Source organism: Syngnathus leptorhynchus, chromosome 10 (genome assembly GCF_054491065.1).
Source record: "Syngnathus leptorhynchus isolate UIUO chromosome 10, UIUO_Slep, whole genome shotgun sequence".
NCBI classification, from domain to species: domain Eukaryota; kingdom Metazoa; phylum Chordata; class Actinopteri; order Syngnathiformes; family Syngnathidae; genus Syngnathus; species Syngnathus leptorhynchus.
Window position 1 is genome coordinate 8,342,100 of NC_141204.1, and position 27,375 is coordinate 8,369,474.

At 41.2% G+C, this 27,375-nt stretch overlaps 3 protein-coding genes across 3 annotated transcripts; 1 reads left to right on the top strand and 2 right to left on the bottom strand.

Annotated features, from left to right (window-relative positions):
* The first annotated feature begins 744 nt into the window (after positions 1-744).
* erlec1 (endoplasmic reticulum lectin 1) lies at positions 745-4,446 on the top strand. The gene is made up of 14 exons (XM_085922985.1): positions 745-1,104; positions 1,189-1,293; positions 1,395-1,475; positions 1,726-1,803; positions 1,897-1,960; positions 2,276-2,322; positions 2,399-2,622; positions 2,696-2,837; positions 2,917-3,042; positions 3,118-3,177; positions 3,244-3,368; positions 3,444-3,521; positions 3,606-3,681; positions 3,877-4,446. The coding sequence occupies exons 1-14, from the start codon at positions 964-966 to the stop codon at positions 3,946-3,948; spliced, it is 1,419 nt and encodes a 472-aa protein (XP_085779111.1). The 5' UTR covers positions 745-963; the 3' UTR covers positions 3,949-4,446.
* A 662-nt stretch (positions 4,447-5,108) lies between these two features.
* On the bottom strand, positions 5,109-7,938 carry gpr75 (G protein-coupled receptor 75). The gene is made up of 2 exons (XM_085922364.1): positions 7,733-7,938; positions 5,109-7,556 (listed from the first exon to the last, which is right to left on the bottom strand). The coding sequence occupies exon 2, from the start codon at positions 7,477-7,479 to the stop codon at positions 5,842-5,844; it is 1,638 nt and encodes a 545-aa protein (XP_085778490.1). The 5' UTR covers positions 7,480-7,556; positions 7,733-7,938; the 3' UTR covers positions 5,109-5,841.
* A 356-nt stretch (positions 7,939-8,294) lies between these two features.
* psme4a (proteasome activator subunit 4a) lies at positions 8,295-26,887 on the bottom strand. Its single transcript, XM_085922224.1, has 47 exons — positions 26,317-26,887; positions 25,274-25,414; positions 25,093-25,209; positions 22,310-22,354; positions 21,174-21,323; positions 20,743-20,806; positions 20,581-20,655; positions 20,159-20,281; positions 19,981-20,073; positions 19,008-19,273; positions 18,693-18,879; positions 18,470-18,559; positions 18,318-18,382; positions 17,855-18,005; positions 17,679-17,777; positions 17,437-17,506; positions 17,285-17,352; positions 16,984-17,199; positions 16,299-16,456; positions 16,117-16,212; positions 15,874-15,929; positions 15,711-15,767; positions 15,575-15,630; positions 15,236-15,334; positions 15,072-15,134; positions 14,908-15,003; positions 14,691-14,822; positions 14,379-14,588; positions 14,126-14,262; positions 13,988-14,041; positions 13,788-13,917; positions 13,621-13,702; positions 13,356-13,512; positions 13,195-13,264; positions 12,993-13,118; positions 12,766-12,918; positions 12,564-12,668; positions 12,384-12,475; positions 12,179-12,310; positions 11,715-11,923; positions 11,557-11,642; positions 11,348-11,476; positions 10,663-10,818; positions 9,880-10,042; positions 9,642-9,775; positions 9,435-9,575; positions 8,295-9,313 (listed from the first exon to the last, which is right to left on the bottom strand). The coding sequence occupies exons 1-46, from the start codon at positions 26,511-26,513 to the stop codon at positions 9,441-9,443; spliced, it is 5,490 nt and encodes a 1,829-aa protein (XP_085778350.1). The 5' UTR covers positions 26,514-26,887; the 3' UTR covers positions 8,295-9,313; positions 9,435-9,440.
* Positions 26,888-27,375: the final 488 nt, after the last annotated feature.

Sequence of the window (27,375 nt, forward strand, 5' to 3'; positions counted from 1 at the left end):
GCAGACATCAATCAATACGTAATATCGACACTGTCGACAGAGGTGAGTCAGAGCTATGAGGGAAACGTGGGTGTGTTAAAGGCAGAAAGATCTTGTGGGACGTTTGTATTGCCTGAATCTTCTCTTATAGTCCAAAAACCCCTCTCCCAGTCCTCTTTCTTTGTATCACAGTCAGTGTTATCACGATCCATTCCCATATCAACAGCGCCACCACCAGGAGAAACAAATTGTACTTTGGAGACTTCCAACTCGTCAAAAAAAAAAAAAAAAGGTACGTATGCGCCTTAAATGATGTTCAATTAAGACAATAATTACTGCTATTTTGCACTTTGAGATTCCCATGCAATGTAAAGTGACTTATAGAGTATTATTATTGCTAGTGAGTAAGACAACTAAAATACTATCAACTAAATACAACTAAATATATATGTCAAGGCAGATGAGGTAATGTATTTATTTATTTATTTATTTATTTATTTATTTATTTATTTATTTAATTCCACAAATCTCACTAACAATAACAAATATTGTTGACAATAACATCTTTAGAACGCGTCAAACAAACATCAGCATAATATTTTTGAAGGGAGTATTGTTTTATACAGATCCCAACGCGTCAGTTTGGCTAATGTTATTGACCATATTCCAATTTCTGCTATTTATCTATATAGTTTGACAAAATATGGGTGAATGTCTTGACCGAATACTACCAGCGCGTGTCGCTGTTGTAATTTGATCACGAAATAAACACCCGGAAAAGGACGTGGCAAATAAAGCGCTCACTTCCTGTGTTTTGCTGATGTGTTGACATCACTAATGATCTAATTCATTACCAAACGGATATCAACCCGGATCTTTTGGGGCCGGTTCTAAATTCGTCTTGCAGGTTGGAGTCGAAGTGAGGAACACGCGGAAGTTGTACATAAGGAGCGCCTAATTGGCGCTCAGTGGCCGGAGACGGAGATGATGGCCAGGCTTGTGTTGGTGATGATCGGTGGGCTTCTGGAGGTGTGCCTGAACGTTTTAGCACACGGTCACGATCAGCCCTTCTTCACCGATGAAATTCCTTTTAAAATCACATGGCCAGGGGCTGAAATCACACCGGTATGCATCCTTTGCTTTCGCTTCTTAAAGCGTTGTTAACTTAAGAAATGTGCTCAACCAGAGATCAATGTCTGTGTACATCAGCCCACGTCGGGGGCACTTTACAAGGAAGACAACTTTGTCATCATGACCACGATAGAGAAGGAGAAGTACAAATGCCTCCTACCTTCGGTGACCTCTGGAGAAGAGGTAATGGCACAGCCTCAGCCAAGTTTTGGTCGCCTTTGTGGAGTGTTGCCCCGGTTAGGATCATTAATATTCTTGTGACCTCTTTTTTTTTTTTTTTCCAGGACGATGAGAAGGAATACAGCGGGCCAAGTCCATCTGAACTTCTGGAGCCTCTGTTCAAACGAAGCAGCTGCTCATACAGAGTAAGCTTGCTGATTGTCTTTTTTGCTGCGATTGGCTGGCAACCAGTTCAGGGTGTCCCCCGCCTACTGCCCGATGACGGCTGGGATAGGCTCCTGCACGCCCGTGACCCCCGTGGGGTCAAAGCGGATCAGAAAATGGATGGGTGGATGGATTGTCTTTTTTGCTTGCATCTGATTACACAAGTATAGTGTGTGCTACTGCTGGTTGGTGGAGTGTAACTTAAAAAAACCTTTCTTCATTGGCTGGCAGATCGAATCCTACTGGACGTATGAAGTATGTCACGGAAAACATGTCAGGCAGTATCATGAAGAGAAGGAGATGGGACAGGTTGGTGTTGTGAGAAGAACCTCGATAAATTTAAAAGCTACCACTGTTTTGATAGTATTCTGATAATAATCCTGATAATGTGTGTATCCACAGAAAGTAAATGTTCAGGAGTACTTTTTGGGAAATTTAGCAGGGAAGAGAAAAGGAAAAGAAATGGGTAGGTTGTATTTTCATCCTCCAACAATCTTTGAAAATGTGTACATTGGAAAAAAGAACCTGGGTCGTTGGGTTCTCATTTAGCATTTACTGCAATTTGAAAATACAACCCTACAAAATTCTGCATCTTAATCAAATTTCACTTGTGCTATTTTTACTTTTTCTGAAGTGTAATTCACTTCTCTCTATGCTGTCTAGTTTCAAAATGTTTAAACCTTGGTAATAGTCTCAACTATCTGTGTATTCTTATTAATCAATACATCTTTTTTTTTTTTTTTAAATCTAATAATATATTGCAATGCATTTCTTATATCAGCCAAAGTAGAAGAGACAGACATGGCTCAGTCAACACCCGAAACAGAAGTAAGCTTCACAATTTGAACAGCGCACTATATTTGCCATTATAAAGGTGACATATATCGTACATGTTCTCTTAAAGGTGCAGTCTAAGAACATCGAAGGTCAGCTGACTCCATATTACTCATTGGAAATGGGAAACGGGACACCCTGTGCGCTGAAAGAGAACGAGCCGCGCTCCACGTCCGTGCTGTACGTGTGTCACCCGGAGGCCAAACATGAAATTCTGTCCATCGCTGAAGTCACCTCATGCGAGTATGAGGTGGTGGTGCTGACCCCTTTGCTCTGTGCGCACCCTAAATACAGGTAGAAACTCTGAAAAATGCTTTTTCATAATCAAGATTAAACATAACCACTCCTCTTTTTATATGACGTGCAGGTTTAAGTCGTCTCCGGTTAACGCCATCTTGTGCCAGGCGCTGGCTGGCTCGCCGCTACGACCTCAGCGTCTTGCCCAGCTGAACAAAGAGCAGGAGGCGCAGCTTAAGCCTCCTTTCAGCACCACTGCAGAGCACAGAGAGGTCAGTGTATCGAGTAGAGAAAAAAAAAAAAAAAAAGACAGTAAGTAAAAGTCTTATATTTTGCTCTACTTATAAACAGGAGGCGGCGCCGCCACCAACAAGAGAGAAAGCCTTCACTCACACACACAAACCCACTCACATATCACGCCTGACAGACGAGCAGCTGGTCAAGGAGTTCCTCAGCGGCTCCTACTGTTTACACGGGGTGAGGCATCGTCGGTTTAGCCGGACGGAGGCGATTCAGTCGGCCACGCCGATGTCAGGGTGATGTGTTTTTCAGGGGGTCGGATGGTGGAAATATGAATTCTGTTATGGAAAACACGTTCATCAGTACCATGAGGTGAGACTGCTTTTAGATGCGTGTAAATCGTTCATGCATTGAGTTCCTGTTTTTCTGGTGTTTCAGGACAAAGAGCAAGCCAAGAATATTGTGGTGGTCGGTAGCTGGAATGCCAAGGAACACATTGAGTGGTCCAAGAAGAACGTGGCTCGATCTTACCAGCTAAAAGACAGTGGAATGCCGAAAGTCAAGTATGCATTCGGCACTGCTCCTCAATTAAAATCAAATGTTGATTATTATTATTTTTTTTTAATCCCTCTCTACAGGCTGGTCTCCCATTTCTACGGCCATGGCGATGTGTGCGATCTGACGGGAAAGCCCCGTCAAGTTATTGTCAAATTAAAGTATGTGATGAATGTTACAGTTAACTGAGTTGACTCAGAACCAGCTTTTTCTCTACTGACTCCGTCTTCTGGTTCTTACATCAGATGCAAAGAGTCCGAGTCTCCCCATGCAGTCACCGTCTATATGCTGGAACCTCAGACTTGCCAATACGTCCTCGGGGTAATTATGCTCGACAAACAATCGCTTTTGTGTAGACAGTCGAGATTTTTTTTTTTATATTCTATGAACTTTCACCTTACGAACATTACTTAGCAGGCTGCCATTAGGCTAGCAGACATTTGTCAGACAAAATGATATGGTTTGAACACTTTGATGGATTGTCTTTACCACATTAAATTCATTTTCTTGTCTCAGGTTGAATCTTCAGTCATATGCAGTGTTCTTGACTCGGCAGATGAACACGGGCTACTGTCCATTTCCAGCTAAACGGTCCAAAGAGGAGGAGAAGGACAAGTAGTACAGTAGTGAAGAAGAGCCAAGCATACAAATGGTCATAATGCAACGCTTAAGACCAACAAAGGTTCAAACTGTGGTGATTTTGAAGCTGGACTTGAGCTTGCTGAGGAGCTCCAGAGACAATTCAGATATCATGATCTGAGCGCTGGCTGAGCCGTGGATCAAACCACAGCACTGCCTCACCCAACTGGGTTGTAGCTTAAATAAATTGCTCGAGGACAATGCGGATTTACTGTCCATATTACATATCTCTACCAGAATGATTTTATAATGTACAAGATCATGATTCACTGTGTGGGAGAGAGATTGCAAATGGTTGCCGGATACTTTGCACTTGTAGTCTTAAAAGATTTTTGCAATAGTGAGAAGGTGTGCTTTATAAATGTTACAAAGGGTGAGTGTAACTTATGCATCGGTGGGTGTTTTCAAATCGCTAATACAATCGATTAAAACTTGTTTTTAACTTTATGAAGTATTCTGAATTTTGTTTTGTTAAGATACACAACTCACTAGGAACGTCATCTTTGACATATCGCATAGATTGAACAAATATACTCATATTACAAAGTAGTATTGTGATTTTGACTCTACTGATCAATGCCAAAGCAGAAAACAATTATTTTGACCATTTTCCTATCATTTGTAGTGGGGTGAAAACCAAACGTTTATACCATAAAAATTGTGTTAGCATATATTGTTTAAAATTTTTGCCCGTCTTATCTCGTTTGTGAAATTCAATCGTCCCCATTAAGCAGCGGTTACACAAATACTAAATCATTTTACTATATGTATATCCCTGCGGTGGAGTCAGTAACATTTGAACCACAAGAGGGTGCTGTTGTTGCAGATTTAATACTGCGAATGGAAAACGTCTTCTGAAATGTTTTGTTATGCAAATTTGAACCGTAACATCACGTTGTGATTTATATAAATACTAAACAATGCTTAATCTTCTTTAACTCCCCTATTTTTTTACTATTAGAAATTAAACGCTCGTTATTCAACAAAAAGTGTAGTTAAATTAGTTTAACTGTAATGTAATTGAATTTCTGTAGATAAGAATATTTATCAACAAAATTTCAATTACAATGTTTTTAATCAAAAAGTAGAGACGCACAGCATTTGCCAAACATTTATTGGGTTAAAAAGTGTACATGTGTTCACATATTAACCCTCGAAAACTAAGTGGGCCAGTCACCCGTCCCAGGTTGTAGCAGCACATGCATGTGCAACACAGCAGGTCGATTTATAGAAACATTACTAAGAAGTCAAAAAGTCATAATCAGTGGAAAAACCTTTCGATCATAAGTCTATCTTTTAACATCCATTTTCTATGCCACTCATCAAATACGTTTGTGAGGAATTTGGACTGACCACCTGTCAATCACAGGGTTGACACACAGACCTATGGGGTTCATAACATTAATGAATAAAGTCAAATTAAATGTTTCTGTTAGATATACAATTTAAAAAAAAGTATATAGTTGGTCGGAGCAGTAGTTGTGATCACATTTGCAATGCTCAACAGTGGCTGCTTTATCTCCTCCACCCAATCAGCGTATGAAGTAAAAAAAAAAAAGAGTCCCCATAATGAAAGTAAAAGCGTTACATTTGACCTCAGAGATGGCACTTCCACACCAAGCTATCCACTTAAGGTTGTCAATTACTGGTGTATGTGGTGCATGCTGTGGGCACATTGCCATAAACAAAATTCCGACATATTTTTGGAAATAAGTAGCTCACAAATCATCTCTGTAGATTTGGGAGTTTTGACAATTTGAGACAGTTTGACCTTTGACCCCGCCCTGCAACTGTAGCCTTAAATACTCTGACTGCAGAACATAACACTGATCCGAGATGGGTTCAGACAGAAGGGACAGGAATCTGTTGCACAGAGGTACTCTCAAAGTCCTGCAGGGTGTCCTGGTGAGTGTGGTAGTGCATGGCTACGTATGACTTGGCGAAGGCGAACGTCTGCGACCCGGCAGGCTGGAGGCTGGTGGGCGAGCTGGGTCCGGCAGAGGGACTGCTATTGTATATACTGTAGTAGGGCTCGATGCGCGTGTTGATGGGCGTGGAGGTGCTGGCGGGGCGAGGCCTCCGTGCACCCCTGGGACTAGCGGCGCACTCTCTGGACTGACTCGGTCCGCACGCCTGGTCCACCAGCCTCCTCTGCGCCTTTGGGGAGAGCACGTAGGCCGAGTTGGTCTCATGGTGTGAAGATTTATTTCGGTTGACTTCAAGGTTGCCCTTTCCCATGGCGTGCAAGCGAGTTTTGTGTTTGCAGCACAGCAGTCCAAGCGCGGCCCAGTGCACGCAACAGAGCACACGGCGCCGTAGACCGGCACTGTTCCGCGAATACACGAAGGGATTGATGCCCGACTTGAGGAAGATGAGGACAAAGCCGCACAGTTCAAACTGGTAATGTGCGAAGCTACTTTCTGGCGTGAGAACATCCTGCGCTAAAGAGATCGCCATTGGCAGGCAGCAAAGTAGCACTGAGAAAACAATAACCACACAGGTGACAACAGCTTTGGAGTCCTTGGCTGTGGCCAGGTTGACTGTGGAGACCAGCTGGCAACATGTAGCTCCTTGGGCCGCCCCTGGGACCACTGGTTGCTTGGTCCTGGTAGCGTAAGAGTGCGTTTGAACGTTTTGTAACTTGTTATACATCTGATTACGATACAAGGGGCCTTGGGTACTACACTGCACCCCTTCAAAGCCTGTGGCTGGCAGAGGTGGGAGGGGCGGGGTGCATGTGGCCGCAACGGTGATAACGGGACATTTCCTCACTTGAGCGTTTTTCCTCAAGGTCTGGGCAATCATCAGATAAGACACAGACACAACAGCCACGCAAAAAGCAAAGTCAGCAAGGTACGCATACAGCACTAACCCCGCCTGACCCCCTCCTAAACCAAAGTGGGGCAAGCAGGGACCGTCCCTGCGTGGATACACCCGCATGGTGAGCAGGGCCGCCATGGTGAAGCTGGATGTCCACAGCAGGGCTGTGAGAGCCAGGGTGCAGGGGAACGAGGCGGTACGGTTGGGCTGCTGGCCCAGGACCATGCGGAGACGGTGCAGGGCGATCACCGCCACCGTCTCCAGTGACATGATGATAAAGCCCGAGCTGGTCAGGTGGAAGACGAAGCAGAAGCTCTTGGACACGCCATCCACGCCACCAGCATCCAGGTAAAGCACTAACGCGAACATGGGAGCCGTCACACAGCATATAAACAAATCACAGAAGGACAAGTTGAGGATCATGAAGTCGAAGTTGGTACGGAACTTGCGGAAAGCCGGGTCGAAGAAGGACAGGAACACCACGAGGTTTCCATAGGAGCCCAGGCAGAAGATGAAGATGAGGAGGAAGGAGCAAAAAGTCAAGGTGGCCGTGTGGACGACTGCCCAAATAGGGGGGCTGTGTGACGCCTGTGTGCCATTGAAGTTCACTTGCTTGTGCAAATCCACCAGCTCTGATGGCGCCTCCGTGCTGTTCATCATATTATTAGCAACCCACCAATGAAAAAGCAAACATTATCCTCTAAAAAGGAAAAAGCGCGTGTCACCATTGTTGCCACCTGAAATGAAAAAAAAACGTTTGCGCCATGAAAATCATATTTTATGCTGATTAGTAATACGTACACCAAAATGACGATGTGCATGCACACACAGCAATCTTTTTTTTTTTTTTTCCTGTGCACATAGCGTGTCACTTTATCCAGACAGCAAAAATGTCTTCCGTTATAAATCTTACCGTTATTCGTCAAGCCTTCGCAGACCATTATTTAACAAAGCCCATATTCGTTTGTTTTCAAGCAGCTCTCTGGTACGTGAACGAACCGCAGCTTCGAAAAATAAATTTCCATTTAAACGCCTTTTAGAGATGCAGACAATAAACGCATCATCTCGTCTTCCTCGTTGCAATTGGAAGTGTCTTTGTTTATTGTGCATTTGTCGCGGGTGGATTCCTCCTCTTGGCGATGTATCCGTTCTTTTTATTCAGGAACTACCGGACGTGAGCTGGTTAAAAAAAAAAAAAAAAAAAAAAAAACGAGCATGAAGTCACAGCGACGCATGCGAACAGAGCAATTGAGGCGCTGCATTCAACTGGTCACTAGAATTTATTTTTCATTGTACTAGTTACTAGTGCATTGAAAAATAAATTCGTGCTGAATTTTATTTGATTGAATTTATAAATATATTAATATATAATAATATTTTAGTTGTCTTCTCGCATATATTGGAATATTAGCGATACTAAATACCTATTTATAACCTGCTCTAGAATACGAATATCAAAATAAACCTACTTAGATTCGCACCTCTGGCCAATTTAAAGTCTGAAGCAAATTTTGCACACAGGTGAGCTCACCACAATGCATGCATGCAGATAGTTTATAAACAATTTATTCATACATAATATCATACAATAGGGTCATTGCAATTTTGGCACTACACTATACAAAGGTGAGGTACTAAATGTTTCAATGTTTGGACTCTTCAAGTCGTCAAATGAAATTGATGAGCAAAATATTTCTGCAAGTTCCAGGACAGGGGAAATGATGAATTGAAATTATGGATTGGTATAGTGGATGGCCTTATGCACTGGAGAACCTTGAATCGCTCAGGTCTTCACAAAACAAAGCACCGCATTGGGGAGTGCACTCTCTCCCTTTTCTTTGCAAGAGTACCAGTAGATGAAAATAGGCTCTAATGCTTGCCCCCAAAATAATATATTTAAAAAAAAAAAAAAAAAGATAAAGCCCACCTACTTAATCTGCAGAAACACTTCCTAGGGAAAATAATAAATGCAGCACTTCAAGAACTTATAAATAAATAAATATGTCTGTGCATATTTGCTGAAGCATGATAAACACACAAACACACAATGCCTAACTTTCTTATCTTGAGCAAACACCCACACAAACTGGTGTTGACAGCCTTAATCCAAAGAGTTCCATAGACAACTTTCTGCAGGTCACAACAAACACTTCCAAACAAACGCTTCAATTGAGGAAAACGCTAAAACATGTCCTACGCCTGGACATCGTGTTGGCTCAGAGTTGATTCTTGGGATGTAATCCTGAGAAATGTGTCTGACACTCCACACCTTTTTAAGCGTGCACAAACGCAATCAAACAACTAAAAAAAAAAAAAAAAAAAACTGTACAGAAATGTTACACACTGCAGGTCATTCATCCCTGCCATGATTTATCCTTAAATATTAAGTATAGAAGAAATGTAAATGAGCTACATAGATATTACACAACATTTCAAATAATTTTGTGTGCCACTTCTGGATGTCTTGGAACTGCAGCCACCTCCTCCATGCAGGCTGGGAAATCCAAGCAAAAGAGAAAAAAACAACAACACAAAAGTCAAGTATACAAAAGAAGAAACGGGTGAAATTATTGTCTCCCGAAAAGAATCTTGCTTTGATTGGGCTTCCCAATTACCAGCTTTTAGGCATAGTAGCAAGGGGACACCAGTAGGTCAGTAAGCACCAACAACTGGTCATCTGTGAATTGCTGCTTATGCTCCTGCCAGTTGTCGTGATGCGTCCTCCGAAAGTTGGACAGGGTTTTCTTCACAGTCATCTGGAGGCAAACACATTCAGGTTGCAACATTACAGTTCATTTAATTAATTGACATACAGGACATACTTCAATGGGTTGGGTATCATTGAGGTGGGCACTGAGGTCCATTAATAGCTGGGGCATCCAGGTGGGCACATCATAAGGGCTGGAGAGGATGCAAGCGCTCAGCCCGAGAACACCGGCATGGCGCCGCACCAGGTCTGCGAAAACAAGCTCGGAACTCAAATTGATTTGAATTTCAAATCGACATGGTTGATGTTTTGGCTGAGGAGAGAGGCACTCCCAAAAGACATTCATGACTCACCTCCAGAAGGTATAGTGTCCACTATTGATTCGACACCCCTCTTTCTCTTTTTGGGCAGGCAGGTTTTGCACAGGGCCTCAAAGTGAGCTTGCATGGGGGCATCCATGTGCAAGAAATTGCACTGGAGGAAGCCACTGAGTGTGGTGGCAGCCATTTCTCTCACCTGCAGAGGACGTCGATACATTTGGAACACTTACACCATGTAATTAAATTTGAAACAAGATGGATGCTTACTTAGAAAAATACAATGAATAACAGTTCGTGGCCAATGACACACTCAACCTTTTTACTTTGCGTTTAAGTGTAAACCTATTGGGCTCATGATATTTGTATATCTTAAATCAGTGATGAAGATCAATTAAAAAACCATGCAATTACTATTGATCACCAATTTGGACAAGCTAATCTACAAAGCCATCATATCGTATAATGCAGGAGACTAACAAAAATGACTTCCAGCTACCCCCCACTCTTTGTCTCTACTCTATTCCTCTTCCTCTTTCAATCTGAAAGTTATCTCCATAGCAACAGATTACTGCAGCCTGTGGTTTCCATAGCAACAGTTAGAGGAACAGAGGGAGGGATGTGGGGGGATGCGAGTGGAGAGCTAGGAGGTGATTGCTGAATCACTACTGTGGAGCTAAAAGATGACAAGAGGCCACCAACCCAAACAAGCGTGTATTTAATGTAATCTCCTGACTGACAGTCTTATGATGGCAGATTAGCATGAACCATTTTTTGTTTGACTTGCAGTAGTGTGAATGTTTTTTGTTTTTTTTTTACCTCCAGCTGCTCATCCTCCAGCAGTCTTATAACCAGTGCCCGTACGTCATTCACTGCTTTATGGTCACTCATGAAGGTGAAGAGGTTGTAAAACGCCATGATCTGGAGGTACGTCAGCACTGTGTAGCGTGCGTGCCAGGAGCTGCTGCCTGCAATCTGTGAACACACGACGGCGTCATCACGTCAATAATAGCTTTTGTCGCACTCGTGGAACAAAGTGCATGATTTAGCGGTTGTTATTATAGATATATACTGATGACAGCTGCATTCATAGATGTTATCTAATACCATGCTTTTAAATATGGTACTGGCTGTTATTCCTTAGTTATAGCTATTGCTGCGTCAATTGTCTACTTTTCATTTCATTCACTATCCAGGTAGTTTTCTTTAGCCGTGTTTCCACTCAGGCACAGCTTTGTACTAGTGGTGGGAAAAACGAATCAAATGAATTTCCAAAATACTACCAGCACTATAGCGTAAATCCCCAGGAAAATATGAATTGAGCACGTTTGGACATAAAGTTTTCTATCAGACAGCTACATTGTAATAATCTGAACAAATAAATGTGTCCTCTTAAAAACAAAAATCGCTATAGTACATACAATGAATATACTTCCACTAGTATTCCTCAAACTAATTTTGCTGATTAGGAAAATAAAATAATAAATTGGGAAAATCTAGTTACCTCTTGCAGGGCACTGAGCACCATGGGGATCTGCTCTGTGTAGAGGAGCCCCTGGGACATGAGAGACAAGCAGGTCTTTGCATCCCTCTTCAGCTCATCATAACTGTCATCATTCTCAACTGGAGCAATCTGAAACCACACACAGAAATGTTAGAATTGGTCAGTTGGAGCTCATTTAGGTGGATATAGCATATAAGAGAAGAAGCCACCTTGAAGAGTAGAGGCAACAAGCGCAGATGGTCCGGGACAGCAGTCGAGTAGGAGCGGCCGGCACTTGCAATTAGCCACTTTAACACTACAAACAAGTGAATGGGGAGGAAGTTAGTGATGTAAATTGTTTTACATGGGTCACTAAACCTTCACACACCTGTTTTGAGAAGTTTGATGGCTTGTGTTCTCTCATCCTGCTCCCCCACTTCATTCTCCTCAACCACATGGTTCTGGATCTCCTCATCACCCTCGGTGAGTGGCTTTAACTGTAACAAAATTCTATCGGTGAAGTCTGAGATGCGAGGTGAGGTGGTTGGCTGAGTGTAAGGCAGGTTGACATCTATCATGAAGATGTAGGTCAACACGCTGAAGGGAGGTGAAGAGAAAATGCACGGTTAATGCACCATTTCAAAGGTCAGATCCAAGTTATTATTTTTTTTAATCTTTCAAGAAGATTATATTTATCCTTACTTTAAAAATAACAATTTCAGGTTAAAAAAATGACATAAAATATATGTTAAAAAAAAAGAGAAGGAAAGTGACGGCCACTAAGTTCATACATTGATAAAGTGACAAAACAACAGAGCAGGTATGATAAGAAACCATTTTAAGAATGCTCACCTTCCAATCCGCTCTCGTACATTCTTGTAAACCTGAGTCAGTTTGGGCTCCAGGTATTGCAACAATCTGTGGAGGAGCTCTGGCACACGCCACTCCTGCTGAGCGAGGCCTCCCTGCAGCACGTAGAGTCGACTGGAGTGGAGGTAAAATATATTACTACAAAACAAAAATCTGTATTTTGTTTAGAGCAGTCAATCTTTTTTACCAAGCATCAACAAATGAGCCGCCCTCCCCATTGACTGGAGACTCCATGAGCATCTCAAACAGCCAGTGAAGTTTGCGAGGGTCTCTACTCTCCTGTAGATGAGAAAGAACAGAGATGAATCACAGATATATTTATTTAAAAAAAAAAATGTTGTAATAAACACAGAGTAGGAATTCTTACGCAGGCTGTTGCGATGCAGGTGCCCCAGTCTGCATATGTTTCTACGGTGATGTTGGACAAGGCTGTACGAATGAGTGGACACAACACGTCCCAAAGGCTTTCAACCTGCAAATTTAGCATTTAAATTAAAGTTCAATCCAAACAATGTTGTGCAGCAGAAGTTCAAGAAACAGAAAAGTATGGACCCTGAGTAAAACTGCACCTTGGAGTAACTCCAGTGTTTGCATCCTCTGATTAGGCCAGATATGATCTCTGCAACACAACGCTGCTTACTCTCATGGGTGTCTGCTACCAAGCGCTCCATGTGAGGCTGCAGCAGAGGTAGGAAGGTATCGCCAAAATTGCGGAACAAACCCTGGAAACAGAAAGGACAAAGTGGGTTTCATAATCTCTTTCTTAAAACTGAAAGCACCAAAGAATCATGCTCACCTTGAACAAACAGAATCTTCGTGTACTAAATTTGTCTTTGCCCTTTCGATCCTCGAGAGAGAGAAACTCAATGAACTGATTGATAAATACTGGGTCTGAGAAATGGTCGTAGATGATCTGCTCCGGCTGAAAAAAAGAAAAGATGAATAAAATGGGGTTTAAAAAAAGAAATATATAATTATATTTATTAATCCACACAAACCTCTGTCATTTCCTCTCTTGTTCGGTTCTGTTTGGGCTGCTCTTTCACAGGAGCATACATCATCAGTTTCCTAGAAAATAATGTGACCAAAAATAAAACTAAATACAACAAAGCCAGTTCCACGAAGAATACAAAAAAATGGAAAAGTTTCAAAGATGAACCTTGGCCAACTGTAGTAACCCCAATGAGTCTTTTCCACAAAGACACAGAGATCCCAGTCCTGCTGAGTCCTTGGCAGGCTCTTGCTATTATACTGCAGCCACTTGTTGTCTGGGCGGTCACCGGCCACTATACCACCACTCATCTCATCGAGTGTGCCTTTTACAAACACCAAAAAAACATTTTCCAATTTGTTTGATTTAAAAAAATAAAAAAAAAGTTTTGAAAATCCAACAATATGAATGGGCAAAACTTAGTGCTGCTTACAAAGCTCAGATGGGCTGACTGGGACTTTTTTATGAGGCCGTTTTATTTGTTTCATGATGCCTGCCACAGCTGATATCGCCACCTATTGGAGGAAATAAAACATTTCATCCATTAATGTCTGACCATAATTTGTGCGCGGTCGTGAGACGTGGACAAGGCCCACTTACCTTGCGGACGTAGAGGGAGTCGTGGTTGAGGGTTTTGACGAAGAACAAAACAGCTGCTGGCGGGAGTTGGTGGTCATCTCTCAAGAGCAATGACAAGAAGCCAATAGCGATATGTTCAAATTTCCAAGGCCTGTAACATTCAAAAATGAAATAAAGATTGAACACTGAACTGGAATGTGGGGAATATCAAAGTAACCTACAAGTTTCTGTGGTCAAGGCAACTCAATAAATCACCAATGAGTTGTTGGTACTTCCTAAAACAGGTAGAAATAAATCAAATTAATACTACCACCCAAAAATATAATACAAAAGCAGATATATCATTAGAAGCAACTTACTCGCCAGACTCCAAATTCTTGTCTTCCTGTTTCCTAACACCTCTTAGTGTTTCTTCTTCTGAAGGAACAGGCTCTTTAGGAAGGGGATTTCCAGTGACCATAAGTTGTTTAGCCACAGCACAGACCTCTTCAGGAATCTGAATGATGAAAGGGAACAATAGTCAAAAGTAAATATCTTCAATTTTATTTGCCGGGTTCTGTTTTGTACACCAAAATCAAACATATATTCAGATTTTTATTGAGTAACTCTTACAGAGAAGTCGATGCCGATGGTCTCATACTGTCGATGGATTTTGTCCGCAAGGTCGTCAAAAAGCCGCACTATGGAGGGCTTCTCCAAAGACATGGCCGAACTGAGGCCAGATCGAACAATAGCAGGCCATGTCAGGGCAATGCACTCCCAGTCATGCAAATTGGCCAGGCACACGCCACTGTGATTTCCGAGGAGACAATACAAGGCACCCTGGAAAGGCAGTGGCAATTATGTGGCAGCATCTAACACCTACTCTGATACAAATCAAAAATAGACATGATAGGGAACCATAATAGCTAAGGAATGTCATACTTTGAATTGCTGCTGTGTGACGCTACTGTTGTCGGGGTTGAGAAACTCAAGGACGTGGGGGATCACATCTCGACAGCAGAAATTGTATGTGCCAAGTGCAGTGAACAATGCGCTTTGGGCTTTACTACGTACCTGCAAAGTCGAATATAAAACATTAGACAAGACTATGGTGAATCAGACAAATGAAAATAAAACAATGACTTTGCAGTGTGCTCACTTGGCTGTAAGTGCTTGTGGACAGCCGCAAGAGGTCCCTCATCAGCTCTTGGTGAATGCTCCTGTACTGGCACCCTTCAACCGTCAGCTTGCGCATCTGATAATCCACAAAGTTAAAAAAATGCACCACCACGATGACGTGACTTGCAAATGTGACCAACTTACTTCATGCTGGAGCATGACTCTATCTATGAGCAGAGCTCGAATATGCTGTTTTCTGACATGAAGCTGCAAAAAAAGAAAAAGTTGAAATTGTTTTACAGTGAGTTCCTTATTTTCATGGATTTAAACCGTACAAATCAGATGTCACCACAATTTAAGCGTCTCACCCTGTTTTCCATTGATTTTTTCACAAGGTTGAAGCTCTTCCAGCGAGAGTCAAACTCATGCTTGTGGGAACCTTTAAAGTGCAGCAAATCACTGATAATCTGAAAGAATCGAGACAACAACCATCTTGTGTTGGATAAGATGTTACTTAAATGTGACAAATTAATTCAAAATGCTTGCATATGATTACTAATACTCTCCATTTTATCTCCAAATCACATTATTTACGCTTATTTGATTTGGAATCAGGTGATGTGCAACAAGTTGAGCCCAACTATGACACTCAAATATTTGTCAAAATGTTTGCAGTGTTTAAACAACATGATTGCTGGTCTATATACCTTTATGATGGAGAAGAGTGACTTTGTGTCATCCTCAGAGTGTTCCAGTATATAATCTGAAAAAAAAAAACCCAGTTAAAACAACGTTAACAATTGAGACTAAGAAATAGTGACATAGTATGGGCTCAATACTTACGAAGCAACTGTCTCATCACATCACAAATTGATACTCTGTAGTTCTCTTTGGACTCATCTGCAAAACAAAATCAAATTACATTACATTGTAGGAGATACAGACTTTTATCTGAAACAATTTCTCATTTAAAATATACTATCTGAAATGAAGGTTTTGCACATACCATACTTCGTTCCAGTATACAGGGTGGTTTCATCTAGATTCACCATACTATGGACCCTGTTTCAAAAAGCACAAAGTTGTGAAGCATTAATGTATCAAAATGAGCTGAATGCAAAACAATGACAAAACTACAATTACAACAAGATGAAACCCCCAAAGAAAATATAATGCAATCATCAAGATCATGACTTCATAATAAAGACCAATGTTAAATGTTTTCCAACAAAAAAGAAAAACTTCTCACAATTCAGGTATAGGTTCTCCCTTCAAAGGAGGCATAAGACCACCAGCCCCCAAGAGGCAGTGCTGAAGAATCGTGAGACTCTGTAGGACATCATCCCTGTACAGAGAAGAGAACAAAAAGAAAGAAGGAAATCTTAACTTCACTGTTGCACTTTGATTCCAAAATTGTAAACCTGGCATTACCTGCTCATTTCTTGCTGTCCCTCTGCAAAACTTTGAAGCCGCTTCAGTTCTGGCTTAAGGATCAGGTCCAGTAAATAAAAGGTAAAGGTGGTCTCTTCAGCACTGGGCACATGCCACTGAATGTTCAAGTTCCACAAGTCACCTGGACGACCCCAATCCTGCATGGGCCAATTTAAAACAACAAAAGTTTCAAAAATGTTTTCAACAAAAGATATATTTTCCTCACCTTTGATTACAGTTTATGTGTTTAAGTGAACAACAAGATCAAATCAAATAAACTGGGAGAAAACAATGTGTCAATGTTTCAGGTATACCCAAATTTAGCATTTTATCAGGCTATCTTTACGCAAGAGCGGGGCAGTGCATTTCAAAGAAACTGGATTTACTTAAGACTGACTCAGCCATAAAACACTCATTCAGACCTGCAGTACCCCTGGCAACAGGAGTCAAAACCGCAAGAGAGACTTTCGTCTTTCTACCAAAGACCCGTCCAACAAGAAACAAAGCAGAGCCTTTTACATGGTGAGGGGAATTGGACTCAAACTGCAGAAAACCATTTTGCTTCTCTATATATACATAAATATATATAGCTCTGTATTGCCTATCTTCACGCACGTGTCTCTGTGTGTGCATGCATACATAAAGATATATACAAGTTTAACTGCTTTAAGCGACGAGTCACCACCTTGATGGGTAGGTAATCTTTGATTGGTTGGCAGAAGCCACTTGGCACACTGCAGTACTCCGTCGGATAGATGAGGGCCGTGGAGCGGAGGATGTGATGCAGCAAGTTGCACGCTAGGACGTATCCCTGCTTACACTTGAGGTGAAGTGTCAACTGCAAAATCTGGACCAAGTCAGAGGAATAGGCCAGGAGCTTCTGACCATCTACTCGAGTAACCTGTCAGGGGCACAAGGAGAGAAGAGCCAATGATGACGAAGGGAGGGAAAAACCCCCCCCAAAAAAACAAAGGAGCTTAGTTCACCTCAGACAGAAGCTGAAGATTCCATAAAAACTCCTTGTCAAGTTCCTCTTCATGTAACACTTCCTCATCTGTTTTAATGAAATCAAAGTGTACATCAGTCAAGTATAAAACCTTGCGAGGAACTCCTTCATTTGGGCCAGCGGTGCACTTACTGGCAGCAATTTGTTGTATTTGACTGCAGCAGTGAGGCACAAACATTTTAAGAGACTCTGCAGGGTGACACTGAAAGAAAAAAAAAAAGTGGATTCAGCAGCAAGCTACAACATAACTACTTAACTCATGCATTGGGTGATCAATCAATTAAGGGTAATGGATTATTTGGGGGATATCAGTCATATTAAAGCTAACAGGATTATGAAAACAATACTGTTATTGTTAATTATTTGTGCGTTACTTTGGCAGCAGCCCGGCACATGTCCGCCACCATCCTTCCAGCTACACGAGTCTCAAAAATGTTGGTAGTTGCAAAGTTGAAAACCTTTTCCAGAGCCACCTGTACAATAACAGACATGATCGTAACTGAGTGTGACAGCTTTGTTTCCAGACATCTAAATTTTCTCCTGTTTGTACCATGAAGATGTCCAAAGAGCACTGAGTGAGGATAGTGCTGAAAGTAGAAGACAAGCCCAGCTCCACCAAACTCTCCAAGTGGGTCATTTTCTCAGTTTCTGTTTCCTCACGTGTTTGTTCTAGTGTGCTGCTGTCGATCAAAGCAAAGCACCTGCAAATATGATCAAATATGCAAATACCTTTTTAGAATAGTGGAACAAAGCAGCTTGCTCAGAGAAGCAAAATAAATCAATTTGCAGTCATGTAACTTCAAACTAGAAAGCAACAGAGAAGCTCTTCCTTCAATGTTTCATTTTCAAAATTATTTACTTACACAATGAAAATGTAATCATGCACATTGGTTTACAAATATATTGATGTTAGATTAATATTTATATTGTAACTGTAGCAATGTTATAGTCAGCAAACATTATTAGCCAATATCACAATTCAAACATTCATTCAACATCATTTTTTAGCGTACCTGTCCATAAATTGAAGCACAAAGTCTTCAAATTCGGCAGAGGCTGAGCACATTTCCCTTTCCACCTTAGTTAGGCAAAGTTCAAAACAAATCAATACGAGTACTTATGCTGTATTACTCAAAGTGACAAAACTGAGTGAACAGCAATTCACCTCTGTCAGGTCTGTTCTTTCATGTAGCGCAGACGAACAGTCCACCAAAGGCACAAGAGTCACAAATGTTGCAATAAACTGGAAGGTGATCTGTGTGGGGGAGTAATATATGAACATTTGTTCATTAATAACAATATCATATATGGAGTAATAATATATGAACATTTATTCATTTATAACAATATCAGAAGTGTTTGAAAAATTGCGAAGCAAAGAATCCCACCATGCACTTGCTGAAGTCATTTGGATCAACTCCAGGCAAGGACCTCATGAGTAGGGGCAACATGTGAGTCGGCCCCTCCGGAAGGTACTTCCCACCAGACACTAAACTCCGTGCGACACCGATCATGCAGCTGAGGGTGGCTGTCAGCTGGTGGGGCTCTGTTAGAGTTTCCAGTGCAGGGTATGTTCTACAGAAAAGACAACAATTAGCCTTTAATATTAATTCCAAGGAGTGTGCCTGTTTCTGGATCAATGTGGAAAACTGGCAGCTAGAAAATGCAACCATCTAGTTCGAAACAAATATTTGTAAACTCACCTCTCCAGAACGGGAGGAATGACCAACTCGGGCCTCATCAGAGCGAGGTTCTGCAGAGCCTGAGCGGCATCAAGACTGCCTGTTTTGCTGAACATGGCCAGCAGAACTGGCTGCATCATACTCTCCACAAAATGTGTGATATCGTCCTCAGTGAGCTTGTGCGTGTTGGGGATGGGTGTTAGCCACGACGGCTTTTTGTAGCGCTCTCGATGCAGCCGGCGAACAACAATGGCAGGAAGACGCTGCAGCAACTTCATGAGCTTCATCTGAGTAAGACAGAACACAGACACATGTTACAGGTTATCTGTAGGTTGAACCTAATTGTAAATGGGAGGCCACTTTGATCACTTTTAAAATCGCATAAAATATTGTAGTGACGACAAAAGAAAAAAATTACTCAAATTACATAAAACATTGAAATGGAAAAACAATCAGTATAATTGTGCATGAGAAAAGCAAGGGCCAAGTTTGAACCTAAGAACCTTATTGCGACATCCTTCCACAATGGCCCACTGTGCCACACAACTCCCCCTTCTCTAAAAATAAAAGTAGCACGTCGCCGCTTGTGTCGTGTCATGTCGGCAAGAGGGGCTTCCTCAAACAGAATGACATGTGCGCCTGCTCATGCGGACATTTAATACTATTGCAGCTATCTCACTCACATGTTTTCTTGTTATTTCTGCACTAGACACGCAAAGCTAGACAGCAAATGGGATTCAAGAGGCAATGACGAGTGTGTTAGCCCTTCAGTCTGACGCAGTTCATATTGCTGACACAAGTTGGAAAGAATGACAGCCCAAAATATCAACATGTCAACCAAAGACTGGAAGTTGATGATACACACCCGAGTGCACAGTGTCTCTGAAACAAAACTATAATTTACTGACTTTCCAGATGATGTGGCACAATAGAGCGCATATGTTTTTAAAAAGTCTGTCAAAAGAAGCAAAAATAGGGAAAAAAAGGCACTCACCAACCAGCGGCCATGATTTGATGGGTGAAAGAAAGATGTGATGCTGTTGAAAAGGCCAGTAAGTTGGGCTTGAGCTTGTTTACTTGGTCCACCCTGAAATTGACAGTAAGTGATGACACGGTCTTTTCTTGTGGATATTTTGACTGAGGTTGCCACCATGCCTGAACTAAGGACTAACCAGAAGAGATGCTATCCATAGCACCACGTGCCCAATATCGTAGGCATTGGTCAAGTATCGCGGGAACATCATCTGGCTGGTCCCCACGGGAAGATTGAAGCTCCTCAGGACTCTTGTGAATATCTAAAAAGTGGAAAGAGTAAAGCTGACTTATTAACCACTATATACATATAAAACAATTTACTTGTGATTTAGTAAAAGTAAACTTTGTAGTTTGTTTATTATTTGTGTTTTTCCATAGAAGAGTCAAGGAACATAACTCGTTACTTTATATCTATGACAAACCGGATCAACAAAGAAACATGATAGTTTGTTTCCTACAAGCAGCGGTGGGTGTGAAACACACACCTTGAGTCACAAACACGATGTCATGATGCACGAGAGAAGACATTCATAAACCTCTAAACATGCAAAACACGTACCTTCGGAATATAAGGATCCCAGTCAATGTATCCGATGTTGTCATTGGCCAAGCGAGCAAAGAGATTCACCAGATTCTACAAAAAAAGAGTCCATTTACACTCAGGCAAGACAAGAACAGGCATTGTTGTTACGGGCCATGAAAACAAATAGACAGTGCTCACCAATTCCCAACTTGGAAGATTCTGAACGGATACCCACAAGTTGATCAACTCTTCAAACCACAACCTATAAGAAAATCAATTTGGTACATACAGAAAATGAATGTGGTGCATAACATTTGAATACTTGGCAAGTATAGTATTGTGAAGGTAAGACGAATATTACTGAGCATTAGCAGTTTATAAAATATACAGTTAGTATGTCTGATTGCAGCAGGTTTGCTTTTTTTTTTTCTGAAATAAACGCCTCATCGGGAAACACTACTCTGCATATCAAATGTTCCCCCATGAATAAAAGTGGTCTGTTGTGACACAAATTGGTTTTTATGTGCAAAAAAATAAATAAAAATAACACTGAGCCTGGTGGAAACTCACTGACCTTACAAACCCGATGGCGAAACCAAGTTATGTGTGTCAATTTAAGGCACACTTACTTAAAACCCTTATGATGCAGCTCCGGTGGTAGAGTTGTGGGTAGAAAGAGTTCAAAGTAGCAGACAGCTCTCTGCATGGTGACATCAAACGGACAAAATAGCGGTCTCCACTCATCCAGCATCTCCTGGGTTGCTGACTCAGGAAAATAACTGTATATACAGAGAGTGATATATTCATAGTCATTTTCTATAAAAGAGCATCTTAGCCTCATCTGGAAAAACAAACAAACATTCTCTTACATACCACTAGAAACATAATTGGAGATCAAATTTATTTTTGCAAACCAGCATGTTTGGAACAATGGGCATAATGTATTGGCAAACGATTGCAATAACTGACCTCGGAACTTGCAGCCCTCAAAATCTATGTGCGAGGAGATGATAAATCACACACCTGGCACATTCTGGCTATTAGCATCAATCCAGTGGTTCTAATGGACCCATAATCCCACCGGGGGTTTTCTATGGTTCATTAAGCGCGTGTAAACTCGGCAGGTTATGTCAGGCCACTAGCCTCCTTTGGGGAACAGCAAACACAGCTACTTGCAGCCAAAGGCCACTTGGCCCTGCCTCCTACTGCTGTACCATCTGACCACAAATTACACTCTCGTCCCAGTGACAGGCAACTCTCACACAAGATGGAATTAGATGAGATAATAGGATTATCTGACTAAGTGCGAAGTGAGGGACATCCTACTGCTTGCCTAAGATGGGTGCACATATAACTGTGGTGTCACAAAGTCAAGGAGCAATTTATTTATGGACACTGGGATCATACTGCTCGTCTTTTGCAGTCCGCAATATGCCGGGGCATTAAGGAAGCCTTTTCTTCATTGTTGATCCAGCTAGCACAATCGTTCTATCAGCTTCAAGACCCTTTCTAGCAGTTTCCATGGAATTTAAATGCCTAACGTGATATATGATTTATGTTCATTACTTTTTTTTTTTTCATATTTTGAGAATGTAAGCACATGACATCTGCAAATTACAAAATGCCTCCAATCAAGATACAAATGCCACATTCATAAAAACGATTTAAAATTGTTTGGATTTAGAAACCTTTGGATTTTACAATTGCAGCAACATCTTTTTTTTTTTTTTATATTGACTGCATCCGAATAGCAAGGTATACTTACGGCCTGCAGTTTCTCACTAGTGTCTTCAGCACACCTTCTACGGAGCTGTAACAAATAAAAACACAAAAAAATGGTGTTATGTTTAAATTGCAGAATCATAAATGTAAAAATAATTCCTTCACAGCAATGCCGTTTGAATTGATTGACCCCATGCATACAGAAGCCTTGCAAAGGTTTGAATATTTATTAACACTATGAGAATGCTATTGTGGCTGTAATCATCTAAAAAATAAAATAAAATTAACACACACACAAATCATATCACTTGCTTATAAGATGTGGTACTGTATTTGCATTGGTACTTGTATTTGTATTAATAACTTTACACATTCCTGGCATGATAAAGTTGGCATTCAAAGTAAAAACAAGAATACGGAGTCATATAAGAGTGTTGAAAGCTCTAGACCAATATAACCAGAGCTTTAGAGTGGCCTCGCCCACAATCCTACAACTGTGCTCACATGCACGCTGAAGCCATGCCTTGTTGGAAATGGCCTGCCAAACCCAATCACCAACTGCACAACACATCTCAATTTCGATCGCTCAAAGCTTTTTTGTGCTCTCACACTTGTACTGTAGTAGTCTTCCCTAAATTTAAGTTAACAAAATAAATAGACATGCGTCAATCATGACCCAGTAATAAGGGGAATATTTATCGTCCCTAGAGACTCAAGGAAGGAGAACCCGATTCCCTAATAGGTTAGGAATGAACCTTCACGTTTCCCCGGACGCATTCCAGGTCGGGAAGAAACGTGACAGGAGTTCATGTTGCTCTAATTCCAGTTGAACTACTGAGCAGTGATGCATTTGACTAGTATGCTCACAATGCTGTCCATATGCCAGTAGGATAAGCCGTCATTACGGGTTTTGGAAGGAAGAGGAATTTTAAGAATGATCTCAATGAGAATGGTGGAAGGGGAAATAATGTTAGCTTGCAGTGTGACTGTCTTCTAATGCGTATGATTGAAATGTTAACATTGATTTATCTTCTGATACCAAGTTACACATGGGCTCTCCAGTCGACGCATGCAATGTGGGGGTGGGGGGGGTTGAATTCAAAAAGTAAAACACAAAAGAGGAACGATGTCCTTACCACCTCTGAACCAATTTTATCATAATGAGTTTAGCGGATGAACGGGGCCTTGGAGAACTGAATGTGAAAAGGGGACAAAGAACACACTCAGCACCAGGCAAAGAGTCAATCACGCAGAATATGAATACTGTATATGACTAGTATATTCGTGCATTTGTGTCAGTTTGAAAAAGGTGAGCTGGCTTGTCAGCCAAAGCAGCCAGTTCACATCGGCGGTGATAACAAATATGCTTGCAAAGCGTCAGAAACACACAACGTTCCCTTAGCACCATACAAGAGCATCTTGGGTTAAGAACACAATGGATGAGAGACATTGTAATGCCTCCCAAAAGTTGCGTGAGATGTGCATGTCATTGTAAAAGCAATTAAAATATAATGTAATATTATGACTTAAACATCTGGTTTGATTTCAACAGATTGCACATGCTGTTGGTCGAATTACTGTGCATGGCCTTTAACGATTGTGATCTTTTACGAAGATTCCAAAAAGTGGCAACTGAGGTGTGTGCTCACTCATGCATCTGGATTATTAAATATTTAAGAGGGTTTTGCACTTAGGCTAACTTTAATGGTTTTCATCGTGGAACTTTTGGAAGAGCTCTGTATGAGTGAAATAAGTTTGACAATACGTCCTTTGAGGGAAGCTAACTACCCCATAAAAAGCCATGTTTTGTTTGTTTCACTTGCCCCAAATGCATGTGCACTGGACGTATCTGCACATCCTGAGTAACACTGCATTTAAAACTTGGGATAGGTCACAGCATAACAACAAAAACTGCTCTGGAAGAGGGCAGCCCCAATTGAAACGGTATGGTGAAATGACATGACAGTAAAAAATGTACAGTTCAAATGACTTCTTATCACTGGCAATATGGCATGATGACTACTTGTGACTGGCTCCAAGTCAGCCCTTAAATTGAATCCAAAGCTTAGATCGATCAGAAGCTATAAAATTGCATCGCTCAGTAGATGATGTTGAAACATTGTGTTTACAAATTCTCCCCAGTGCCCCCCCCCCCTCAATTCACTTACTAATCTATTTGCACATAATTATCCTGAGTGCGCAACAATACTAATAATTTTCCAGACCCAATCAAATTTGTGCTCGTTTTTGCGCATGCCAACTTTTACAAATCAAGCTGGATCAGAACACAACTGAGTTTAGAATTAAGAATTGTGCATAGCAGTATGGTGTGACTTGGAAAAGGCTACATAGCCAGACAGTTTTTGAGGGAATGTAGGCAGACGTACAAAGAGAAAGCACATACAGTACAACGGTGTCACCACCTCCAAACATGAACACCCCAAACAAAGGTCATCCAATTTGGAAGCGCCCAAAATATTTGCTCAAACTAACCAGCCTAAGTATGACAAAAACATGAGGTCAAACCAGCATCAGTGAATCTAGTCACACAGGCTTAGCGAACGGTAGACAATTATGTTTACTTTTTTTGCAAATGCATTTCAGTCCAAGATACAGTGTTCAGTAGAAAATAGCTTAGTCCAAAAAAATTGAGTGTTCAAGTTTTGAGGTTATACTATCATTCAGGCAATAGTTGGCAGGTGAGCTATAGCCATAAGTGGTATCTGCAAAAGCAAATGGAGATCCTGAAATGTGTCAAATAAAGGTGAAGTCAGTTGGCAGTGTGTTTTAGTTCACGTCACAGCATAAGCAGTAACAAAAGCCTACTTGGGAAACCAATTGAGTCCCAGATGCTCCGTCTTGGAGAAAAGAATCCTGTAATGCAGTTCATACAGAGGTCTCCAAGGCAATTCCAGGTCCTCCCTTGAGAGAAGCTCCTTTTTCCTTAGAAGGACAAGACACAGAGTCAGGCTGATGTGTTTGCTACTTCAGACCATGTAACTCTTACTTGAGCAGGTTGATGAGAAGACGCGCCAGGCCTTGCATCATGCTGATCTCTAGGCGAGGGATGGTAACTAGCTCATAGAGCAATTTGATAAATAGCACGTGGTCTTCTTTGCTGAACTTCCGGCCATATAGTCGTAAATACCTACATTGGATAATAAACATCATATTGTTATGATTTTCAGTTTAACAAAAACAAGTCATTGCACAGATAGCCCTTTCATCTATTTTTTTGAATCGCTTGTTTCATAAATGTGACTTTGAGTCCCATAAAATGCCTACGGAGGTGTGAAAATTGACTGTTTTGAAATGGTTGTATCACCACTTGTATGCCTTAATAGCAGCGAGCAGAATCTGGGTCAAACCCCATTGTGAACTTTCCATCTCTCTGAGCCGGTAGTGCTTCACTCTGGGCTAGAGCAATGTGCCAACATGGGGACAGAAACGGATTAATCAGCCCAGCAACAAAGTACAAATTGAAACAGCACTCGAAATAATCCAATGTCATGTTGAAAGATGCCAGCATCATGTGATTCATTACTAAGTAAACAAATAACACATGTTGAAAAGAGTGGAGACCCGACATCAAAATTAATATTAATGTTATGTTAATAACTTACATAGATAGATAATAAACAATAATATATTTCAATTTCTTGGGTTGTAGGTTCTGTAATTTTCAAACTTTTGGCACAAAAATGACAATCAATGAAATTCTTCAATGCCCCAATAAATAATTTCATACAAAATTAGATAAATTATGCAGCTGGAGCAAACACAAACCAAAACGATCATATTGACACATAACTACGCATCCACTCATTTAAAAACAGTTTTCTTTCCCGATACTTGTTACACAATATCCAGCAAATCTGTATTCTAAGAACCTCAAGGTATTAGCATAACTTTCGTAACTGTACTTGTTGACGTATTAGGGGGGGGGGGGGGGGGGGAACAAGGTTAGCAATTGTTTCTAGCTCACTTTTTGGTCTCACTATTGGGGAAAAAGATAATCAGAGGAGATCTTTTTTTTTTTTTAATACTCACGTGGAAAGTTTCCTTGTCCAAAAGAGCACACCGGGCCATATTTCTCTGAACTGAACAGCCCGGGCCAAGTTCCCCTTAATTTTACTTAAAATATCATTCGATTCTTCATCGAGCCTATCCGCATAAGGCAGAAGTTTGTTATATACGATGTCCTTTTGAGGAAGAAATCCCAATCCATCCAACTGTGCCTCGTTCATATTATCAAATACGAAACGACAAGTTTAAATGGATATTACTTAGTTGTTGTGGTAGCTATATGACATCAATAAATAAAACGATTTCTGCGCTAGCTTGTCCAGTTGTTGGACCACGATGTGACTAAATAAGAGAGTCACAAGTTGATGACAGGCTCAGTAGCCATTTATCCCAAGTTAAGATCGCCTCTCTTCAAAGAAACGTTAGCATGAACCGATCTTAATATGTTAAGGCCGGGGAATAACGCGTTGGCACTCGAACAATTCTCTTCGGCAAACGGAATCGTTAAATATGACAAGCAGCTAGCAGCCTAGCTAAAGTTAGCGTTCTATTACAAAGGCTCAGTTCTTTCCCAAAAGACCGTTCAACGTCGACTGATTCATCCAACTACAGTGCAGCACAAGGGCAGACGACACCCAGCCGACCGACGCATTTCTGTCGTCATATCCGGTTGATATCAAAGACTACATTTCCCAAGATTTTAATACGCAGAAATTCTTTTTTGTATTTTTAGGCGTTTATCCTTGAACTGACTTGGAATATTTTTGGGGAAAAGCAATACGTGTTCTCAGCTCTAATGTCGGAGCATTTTGATTGCGCTTTGTGGGATTAAATGGGCTTTCTTTTCTTTCTCCATTTTAACTGTGTTAATTAAAATTGACTGGAAAGAAACGTTTGTCTGGTTTTGTAATTTCAACGTCACCTCTGTAAATATATGGGCAATATGCGTCGATTTGGGCAATTGAAATCAATATTTATTTTTTACTTCCCTTTTTTTGTACTACAGCAATACACCACCTAAAAAGCTCTATCACCATAAGTAGCATCATAAAGACCAGCATAAGGGCTGCCGTTGTTTAACTG

Excerpts from the sequence above, each read along its gene's own strand:
- erlec1 (XM_085922985.1), top strand. The coding sequence starts at position 964 with ATGATGGCCAGGCTTGTGTTGGTGATGATCGGTGGGCTTCTGGAGGTG. Across the intron at positions 2,323-2,398 it reads AGTCAACACCCGAAACAGAA|GTGCAGTCTAAGAACATCGA; the intron begins GTAAGCTTCACA and ends GTTCTCTTAAAG. Across the intron at positions 3,682-3,876 it reads CTTGCCAATACGTCCTCGGG|GTTGAATCTTCAGTCATATG; the intron begins GTAATTATGCTC and ends TTCTTGTCTCAG.
- gpr75 (XM_085922364.1), bottom strand. The coding sequence starts at position 7,479 with ATGATGAACAGCACGGAGGCGCCATCAGAGCTGGTGGATTTGCACAAG.
- psme4a (XM_085922224.1), bottom strand. The coding sequence starts at position 26,513 with ATGAACGAGGCACAGTTGGATGGATTGGGATTTCTTCCTCAAAAGGAC. Across the intron at positions 22,355-25,092 it reads GGACTCAATTGGTTTCCCAA|CTCCGTAGAAGGTGTGCTGA; the intron begins GTAGGCTTTTGT and ends TATTTGTTACAG. Across the intron at positions 13,703-13,787 it reads ACTCCCTCTACGTCCGCAAG|GTGGCGATATCAGCTGTGGC; the intron begins GTAAGTGGGCCT and ends TTCCTCCAATAG.